This window comes from Cyprinodon variegatus, unplaced genomic scaffold (assembly GCF_000732505.1).
Source record: "Cyprinodon variegatus isolate N-32 unplaced genomic scaffold, C_variegatus-1.0 Scaffold2, whole genome shotgun sequence".
Classification (NCBI taxonomy): domain Eukaryota; kingdom Metazoa; phylum Chordata; class Actinopteri; order Cyprinodontiformes; family Cyprinodontidae; genus Cyprinodon; species Cyprinodon variegatus.
In genome coordinates, this window is record NW_015150455.1 from 1,563,045 (window position 1) to 1,572,941 (window position 9,897).

The 9,897-nt window shown below is 37.5% G+C and overlaps 1 protein-coding gene across 1 annotated transcript; it reads left to right on the top strand.

Moving 5' to 3' along the window:
* Positions 1-306: 306 nt before the first annotated feature.
* Positions 307-7,364, top strand: LOC107082252 (RNA-binding protein 12B-A-like). Its single transcript, XM_015370838.1, has 2 exons — positions 307-431; positions 5,100-7,364. The coding sequence occupies exon 2, from the start codon at positions 5,122-5,124 to the stop codon at positions 7,033-7,035; it is 1,914 nt and encodes a 637-aa protein (XP_015226324.1). The 5' UTR covers positions 307-431; positions 5,100-5,121; the 3' UTR covers positions 7,036-7,364.
* Positions 7,365-9,897: the final 2,533 nt, after the last annotated feature.

The window sequence follows — 9,897 nt, forward strand, 5'->3', positions numbered from 1 at the left end:
GAATCTAAAATGGAATCTTATATTTTCTAAAATACACTGTTACTTCACTCTATGCTACATTAAAAATAGTAAATATACTGTTCATAAGTTAGTGCCTTGTTAGAAATAAAATAAGAAGTAAATACAAGTGTCAGATCTTTAAAGATAAAGATATTTAAAAATAAAATAATACATATCATAATGTTGCATTGAAATTTTCGTTCCTCCAGACCGACCTCCAAGGTTGTGACATTTCCATGCCAGCTCGGCAGGGGGCGGTGTGTCATTCTAAACCTGTTTAGCCAGCTCCTCAGGGGGAGGGGAACAAACATTTTGCTTTCTTCCTCCTCTCGGATACGAGCTGCGTGACGCTGACTGTCCACCTAAACATATATATCTGCATTTATCATCTTCCCATTGAGTTTTGAGTGAAGACTGTGGTTATTATTTGTGTAAGTTTGACACCCGCTTTATTGGCCACTTTGTGGCATGACGCATAATTCATTTTTTCTCGACACTGGCATAATGAAAGGAACTGAAGCTGCAGGCTAGCAGGCCTAGCATTGAAGCTAGCTAACGTGAACCTGATTTGATCTTTAGCTGAGCTGTGAGAAACTCCTCAGTCAAATTTGGGTGTCTTTTTTTTCTTGCATTCGACATTAAGGTTTTGTTCCGACATGCTTATTGAACGGCGTGTACGTATTTGTCTAGGCTGTTTGGGCCTTTCCCATGGAACTCTTGTGTTTTTGTGACATTTAGCTAATATTTAGTGAGTATTTTCTAAGACTTTGTACTGGTTAGTGAGAGTCTTACCTCTTTTGGTAAATCTCAAAATGAGGCCATAAAGTCAGTGACCCAGATTCGTATTTTTCCGGACGGTTTAAACCGAAAGTACGCCTTGTGAGTTTATCACGTGACGGATGGTTGAAGCTTTTTGTTTTCTGTCCCACTGAAGAGCGTTGGATTTATGTAGAAGTGTGGGTTTTGTGAGCATCAGCTTGTATGAACTTTTTTTTTTTTTTTTTTTTAACATATTGGTGGCTTTATCGATTGAAGATTTTTTTTTTTACAGACCTTGCGACTGAATTCCCTACGTTCTTGCTCATAATGGCTCAATCTGATAAGGAAGTTCGCTTTCCTAGTATTTAAACCTCTGATCCAAGACAAGCCTGGATTGAAGGTATCATCTGGGGATCCAGCTCAGTTTCTTGGTGGCGAAAGAAGGGAGCCTTTTGGTACCACAAGTGGTTAATCCAAAGAAATGCAAAGGAGGAACATGGAAGAACAATGATATTATGTTTTCAGCTTTTAAGGAAATCTGTTCGGTAACATAATTTGGGAACGGGGGAAAGAAATCCTGAATGGAAATAATCCCAGACTAAACATGGGGGAAAAAAATATACTACCTCTGTATAAATGGATGATTGTCATGGAGCGCAGGAAGCACTTAATGTTGGAAGGCTGAGATGGTCTTAAACATGGAATGTGATGAGGTATAATGATATACACATTATAGTGTATATAGAGTATATTCTGTGATATTAACAAGCACAGACTTGACTTCCTGGAATTGGTATTTCTCAGGCTGATGCATTTGGTTTATTAATCCGATTGTGATTCTGCTTGTGTCGGGGTGCCTTTTGTTTAGCCTGTCTAGTTAGAGTAATAATGTGTAACACTCAGTTTGGTTTGGTACTATTTATGCCTAAACACTTTCACTTCTTGTCTTCCAAGGATGAGATCATGGATTCTAACAAACAGATGTTATACAGCGGCTGCGACTAGGTCCTCCTGTGCTGCCATGTTTACTTGGGTTTGTTTGTTGGCTTGGCAGCACTTGCCTTTTTCACAGTTAAAGACATGTCTGTCTGAGATGGTAGAAGCTGGAGTGGTACATTACGGATTGTTTTTTGAGATTGTAAAAAAAAATAAAATACTGCAAGAAGTTTCTTTACATTACTCTTCCATTTAAATGGTTGAGTTGTTTTTCCCTTCCTATAAGAGATTTGAGCCACCTAAATGTGAATCATATTTTATTGTGTGATGCTTTGTGATTTATTGTCTGCAACTGATTCATTTGAAAACCTCCAATCTTTTTTTTTAATTAATCTGCTGTGATATTTATTTTTGAGTTGGTCTTTTAATAATCTGAGGGCAGAAGGTTCTTTAAAAAATAGTTTTGCAGATTTTCAGCCAGGTGAAGCTAAAGCTTGCCACTTTAAGCATTCTGTATGGCTTCAGAATTCTGCCAAAAATCCACATATGCAACAAATGCTACGAGCAGCTTTAACTGCTTATTAACTCTTCCTCACGTGCACGATTAACATGTTACATGCACAAATAGAGTACCACAGGGTCCTAATATATCACACACACAAGTGTAGGAAAAAAACACACGCACAGCCTCCTCACGTGTGGATATTTTTCTGTGCGCTCATGTCAACTTTTTTTTTTCCCTTTGAAGGTTTTACCGACTGGAAAAAGCAACCTGCCTGCAATTAGCTACTTTTCAGGAAATCCCACTTCAGTTCTGACACGTTTCCAAGTTAACCAGCATAAACTGTGTTCCTCCTTCCAGTTAACGTTTTGACCAGCCCACATACGCAACAAATACTCATACGAGCAGCTTTACCTCATACAATCACTGACTCTTGACTCCCATACATGCTCAACATGTTAGAAGCACAAATCGAGTACTGATATATCACACACATCAGTGCAACACAGTCTGGATAAATACTGGATTTTGACTAGTTGTTGGGTGTCTGCTAAAAGTGGTTATAAGTCATCTACAAAAAAAAGTTCTGGTGAAATAGTATGCTAGTTTTTGCTAGCTGAAACGTTAACTGTAAACGGGGAAAAAAGGTCTACGCTGGATTTCCTGAAAAGTAGCAAGTCACAGACGGGTTGTCTTTTCCGGTCGACAACGCCTTAAAAGGGACAAAAATTGACATCAGCGCACAAAACAGGTTCACATGTAGGAGGAGGGAGGCTGCGTGTGTGGTTTAATATCCAGAAGCACAGAGCCTTCTTGCACACGTGTGTGTGTGTGAAATATTAGGTCCCAATGGTACTCTATTTGCACATGTAACATGCTAAACATGCATGTGAAGAAGAGTTAATGACTGTATGAGGTAAAGTTACTCATAGGAGTGTCAATTGCATGTGTGGACTTTTGGCAGCATGCTGACGCCATAGCTTTAGATACACCCCATATTTTTGGACAAAGTTTTTTAATTGTAAATGCAAAATATATATATTCTGAATACGGTTTTGTCCAGAAATGCCCTCATACCATTTTTTTCCATTTCCAATTTTTAACAATATATATGAGAACTACTGCCCCATTTATTAATAACCAGTAGGTTACTAAAACTTAAAAAAAGAAAAGAAAGCAGTAATAGTAGATTATTTCTAGTTGCCTGTTTATATCAGAGATTTTAGTTCCAGGCCGGTATATTCCGGTATTCGTTTTTTGGCTAATATCAAACCTATATTAATATTGGATCGGACATCTCTAGTTTTAGCATAATTACTGCTCTAAGTTAGTTATTTTTTGCAAAAGGCATGCAATAGTATCTTCATACTGCAGTTAACCAGTTAATTACTTGTATACAGGACAATTCTTTTAGTTAGTCCCAGAACTGGCCACTCATATGAAGCCAAAGGGCAGAGGTTTTATTGTGAATTAGTGGCTCTATTAAGAGTTTAATTTCCAACATCAATGCCATGAATACATCTTTTTTTGTTGTTTTAGTTTTCACATCATTGTAACATCTAAAAGTTGGTATTTATGGGATTTATTTTCAGTTTACCAACTTGGTGTTCCACTGGTGGATGTGGCTCCATTGTTGACATTTGTAATAGTTTGTCTAAAATCGTCACTGGATTGATTTGTTGAATCTAGTAAAAACAAACAGTTTAATTTGGAGTTCTGGTGATTCACTTTGGAGAAATTATTAAAGATTCATTTTGAAGCAAGAGTAGCAGGAAGTTTTTACAGTTCCAATAAATACTTTAGCATGGGTATCATGTTACAGCAGGAACTACAAAAGGTTTTAAACCACTGAGAGTAGTAGTTTGTGCATCCATTTAAACCCTGAATATAATGATCTTCCTAGTCATGGTCATTGCACATGTCCTCTCTGAATGGACTTTTTTTGTGGTGTCAAGCCTGTTGGGACAAAGGGATTCTGTCCTGTTGAACTTCCTTTGTGCTGCACCTCTCTGGGAAAACAACTCTTGCTGTGAGATGAAGAAATATATAAATATAAAGGAAATGTTTGCGCCATCTTTGAATAAGGTAGTTAAAGCTGGAAATAAAAGCTACTGTGATTGAAGTACATATTAGACATTTAGTAGTCTTTTTTTTATATTTGTTTTAAAAGCTACTTTTACAGAATGTCAGAGTTGGTGCGTGTTTGGTGTTGTGCTGGAGTCAGTTGCGCTCTTATTGACTGGAGTATTGAGGCTGCGTTAGTTCTAATTCAACAAATGTATCTGGTTGGTTTTCAGATTGTCTGATGTACAAAAAGCTTAGTTTCTAAGATACTGCTGGATTGAGTGAGACATTTTTTTTTTTTCCTGGGATTTAGGCTTTCGGAGCGACAAAAGGACTCCTTTCATCAATGCTGGGACTCTTGAAAATAGACAACCAGTTTTGAAAAACGATGATTACAATGAAACATTTTCTGAAAACTGAAAAATATTGGGAATGGACTTAAATCAGAAGTGCTATTCATAAAGGCCCCATTCCTTGGCATCATTTCATTAATTTATTCATTTTTGTAAGTAAAGAACTTAACCATATGATGTATTTTTACTTCCGATATCATGATGCCCAGTAAAACATACCCGAATTTGATGAGACACTTTCTTGGATCCAAGTCTTGGTATCTAAAGAAGAATTTAATGTGGGAGGCCTGACTCTTATATTTTTATTTTGCACTCATATTTGTATCAAGTGGGTGGCTTTTATGGACATCAGGAAGTTGTTCTTTCCCTTATGTTGTTTTTTTTGAATATTTATTTGTCCTTTAGAAACTAAATGTTGGGATATTTGTACAGAGCTAGCAAGGCTCTGGAGGCAGTAATGCTGTTCTTTACCCCTTTGTCTACAGGTGCCGTTGTTTGTGCTTCATCATGGCAGTCGTCATCCGTTTACAGGGACTGAGTGTCACAGCAGAATCTGCAGATATTCGCAGGTTCTTCACGGGCCTTAAAATTCCAGATGGAGGTGTGCATATAATTGGCGGACCTCTAGAGGAAGCTTTCATTATCTTTGCTTCAGATGAAGATGCCAGAAGAGCCATTGCACGGTCAGGGGGATTCATTAATGGGTCACCTGTGAGATTGTTGCTAAGCAGCAAACAAGAAATGCAGAGTGTGCTTGAAAGAGCAACGCAAAAGGCAAACTTTGATCAGATGGGGCGACCTGAGGGCAATGGGAGAGCAACTCGAAGATCCATGGAGTCCGAGGTGGACAGAAGATCAAGAAGCCGGTCGGGTTATAGCCCTCCTTCCCTGCATCAACGGCCGTCAGTCACCAATCCTGACCCTTTCATTGTGTTTCTGAATGGTATGCCTTTCTCAGTAACAGAACAAGATGTGTACAAATTCTTTCACGGTTTGTGCATTGTTGACATTATCTTGTGTAAACACGAAAGTGGCCAAAACAATGGCAAAGGCTTTGCCAAATTTGCATCGAAGGAGGATACATTGGAGGCCCTAAAGCATGATGGGAAATACATGGGGTCAAGGTATGTTGATGTTCGCCAAACAACAGCTGATTTTTGGCGGAAAGCTGCTGCTAGAAGGCAAGCCGCTAACGACACAATGGAGACATTTGAAAGGGGAAGAGCACCTGTTCGCAATCGGAGAACCCCAGAGTATCAAGCTAGGTCTCGATCCCCTGTGGCCCCGAGGCCAGTTGGTCCTAATGAGGAGGAATACTGTGTGCTGTTGGACAATCTGTCCTTTGCAGTGGAAAAAGATGACATAAGGCACCTTTTTCGTAATGCAAAACTCGAGAATGATCAGATTCTGTTTCTAACTGACGATTCTGGCAGAAGAACCAGGTCGGCCTTTGTGCTCTTCAAGAGCATCAGTGAGTATTGGGATGCTATAAGTAAGGAGAAGGTGCATTTTCTCAATCGATGGATTCATATCCGGTCCATCTCAAGAGAGAACATGATCAGGCTACTGGAGTCTAAAAATGAACCAAGTGGATCACCTGGTAACTCTGAAAATTATCAGGAAAGGCCTTCATCTTCCTTTACTAGGGACCCTTATGACTCTGAGAAAATCTGTGCATTTGTAAGGAACCTCCCATTTGACGTGAGAAAGGTTGAGATAATAGATTTTTTTAACGAGTTTAATGTCACAGAGAACATGGTACGGGTTCTGTATGACCATAAAGGTGAAGGGGTCGGGCAGGCTTTGGTTCTCTTTGAGTCTGAGAGGGAGGCAATGGGGGCCCTTTCTCTCAATGGACGGCGGTTTCTGGGCTCTGAAGTTGCAGTGAAGTGCATTACTCGTGCTCAGATGGACCAGCTGTCCAAAGAGCAACCAGAAGTACAGCAGGCGTTACCGAAAACGGGGCAGAACTTTGCCAGGAACATGGAGCCTTACTATGGATCTGGTGAGAATGCTTCATACTCTGATATGAGGAAACCCAGGGAAGGTAGTTTACCTATTCAAGAGGAGCGTATCCGTGGAGGCTATGACTCCGAACCTCGTGGGGTAAGAGCTCATTCTCCGCGGGACAGGCGCAGTGGAGGACGTGGGAGGTTTGGTGCACCTACTCAGCAGTACGATGGTCCCACCTGTGTGCAGTTGGTTAACCTGCCTTTCCAGATCAGGACTGAGGAGGTTTATGATTTCTGTTACGGATATCGCATCATACCCGGATCCGTTTCACTTCAGTACGAGGCCAGCGGAAAACCTAAAGGCTCGGCCACTTTGGTTTTCGAGTCTCGCCAGGAGGCCTTAACTGCAATTCGGGAGCTGAGTGGGAGGCCGATCGGACCGAGAAAAATACAGCTCATACTTGTTTGAAATATTTTGTAGATACAGAAAAAAATAACAGCTGCATAAGATTTTTGGGGGTTTTTTTGTACTTTTTTTTTTTTTTAGACAGATGGAAATGCAGCATAGCTCCTTTGACATGTATTTTTTTTGTATTTTTTATTCCATGAAACTAGGCGGTTATTTTTTTCTTTCCACTGATGAATATGTACATTTCTTTGAAACATTATTTGGGGTATGTACAGGTAAAAAAAAACATGTCATACATTGTTTTCAAAATTAAAAATAATATCAGTTGTCTCTTGTGAGGTGTCCTTTCAAAATCTGATTCTCTGAATTTCGGTTCCCTTGAAATTGTTAATGATTGGTGTGTATAATAAAATCCATTGTAAGGGATTTTGAGTAAAATGTCTTAGAAGAGAATATTTTAAGGTGCGCTGTTTTTTCATTTTAGTGAAATAAGCTCAAGCACATAGTGAAATAGTTTGTGAAAATTGTGCAATGATGAGCAAAATGAATGGTTTGTCACTTTTATTCAAAAATCAAATGTATCACAGTGTTAAGTTTTAATCTGGTCTGAAGTTATTCAACCAATCTTTTAGTTAAACCAAAGTGTTTTTACCCCATCTATGTTGGCCAAAGGGCAAACCAATACAAATTGCTCAATTTATCCAAAATACTGGTTAAGTAGTACAACTTTTAAAACTTCATACCAAGAATCGAACCCACAACCTTTGGATTAAAGGGTAACACACCACATATATACTGTCTGATCTTTAGAAAGCAACAGTACAAATCACTAAAGACAGGACTGAAACCAGTGCCTTGTTAGAATTGTGATCATTATATATGTTTAATCTAACCAAATTTGTTTTAACCAACTAGATTAGTTGTTTTTCCAACCAATCTATTCCTAGAAAAATATATTTGGTTCTGATTATTTCACAGCTGCAAAAACCTAAAGCATTAAACATGATCCAAGTAGACAAAAGTTTCTGATTAATCTTTTGAGGCAACGCGATTTTCTTGGTTATTTTAATTTGAACTCAAAGTGAAGGGTTAAATGTTAGAATGTGAATAGGAATTGCAGAATGTATTTTGAAGCAATCTTTTATGTGTTTTTCAGACTGATACAGCTTTGGTCTGTTGATGCTGGTGCTTAGTTATTTACTGATATCAAGCCTTTCGTACAGAAGATTTAAAAAAATCTTAGGTTAACGAAGCATTGAGTGTGATTTTTTTTAGCTCCTTAGTAACAAATTTTGACAACCCTGCTCTATAGAATTAAGCTGAATTCTATGTAAGGTTGTTAAAAATAATGTAGGAGACTTAACAATCCAGTAGTAGATAAGAAAGGTGTTCTATCTAGGACAGTCTTGTATGTTTGATTTAAATATAAGGAATTCATATTATGGGTTTAGTATATTCCTAGGTAAAGCATAAGGTACCATTCTTTAGGTAATGGTACAGATGTGAAAATATAAACATAAGGGATTGTGCCTACTCAGGACTCTGGGAAAGTTAATGAGGCTATTTTCTTGATGTTTTTGGTGGTCACCATGCATTAAACCTCAAAATAGAGGATGCACATTGGAATACCTCAAAGAGGTAGAGGCATAAAAGTCGCATCTAACTTGAGATGCTGATGGTGATGGAGACGAACAGGGCGGAGGACCATCCCTCCTGAAGATGCAGGGCCTTGCTGGTAGCACCATCTCAAGACGGACAGTCCAACTACATAATAATGGGATTCCCATATACAAACCAGAGAGAACACAACTTCTCCAAACTTAGTCGAACATTACTAACAGACACATGCCGAAAGCATTTAAAAAAAAATCTTTTTCAGTTGCAATGAAACAAGCATTTGCTGTGATACCCAATAAACTTTTTGACTTAGTTACAAAGGTACTAAGTATTAATGTAAAAATACAGCAACCCAAACACAAACTTGCACCCCTTGTGCTTTGTCTTGTGGGGAGATGTAATTTCCATTAACAGAAAAGAAGCCCTGGCCAAATGACTTGTCATTTAATGTATTTGTGATTGTGAACTAATTTTAGTTTTTAGCTACAAGCAGAAATAACAGCAAAAAATAATGTTTGAATCTCATATTGAATGTACTTTCAGCTTTACAATGTTAAGTCATGATTTTCACTAATAAGTCTCATAATAATGATTGAAATTCTGACCTATGACATCTTTTTATAATGGGGTTGTAAAAAACCAAATCAGCCTGTTTTGTTTTTGTTTTTTATTTTGCAACTAACTTATTTCATATGACTGTTCTTTGCTATTGTTTTTGTAAAAAAAAAAAAAATTGGGATTTCAATCATAGCAGCCCTGGTTAAAGTCACATTGAGTTAGTATAATTTAGAAAATCCAAATTTCAAGCCAATAGTGGTATTGGAATCCAGGACAAGACCTTATTACCTTTGTAACTTTAAAAAAAATATGGATATTTTGATGGCAAAACTTGTCAATGTAATAAGAACTTATCAGGAAAAATAACAAAAGTGCTTCTATAAGATATTCATAGAAAACTGAGAGTGAAAGAAACACTTTTTTTTTTTGGGTCCAACATAACTTTAGAGGTATTAATGCTGATACGGACTCTTACATGTTTTAGTTTAGAAACCTAAATACAATTGTAAACTAGATTTATTGACTTTTTAATTTTACTTTTTAACTTTTCAATTAGCTTTTTACCTTTTTTTCTTGACTTAACTAATCCAGATGTCACTTTTTTTCTTAAAATCAGTGCATTTGTTCTTGAAATGAGATAAAAGAGACATTTTGCCAATGGAACAAGATAATTTCGATTTAAAATAAGAAAAAAAATAACTATTGGATTGTCTTTTTATGTTATTGAATTATCTTATTTTAAGAATA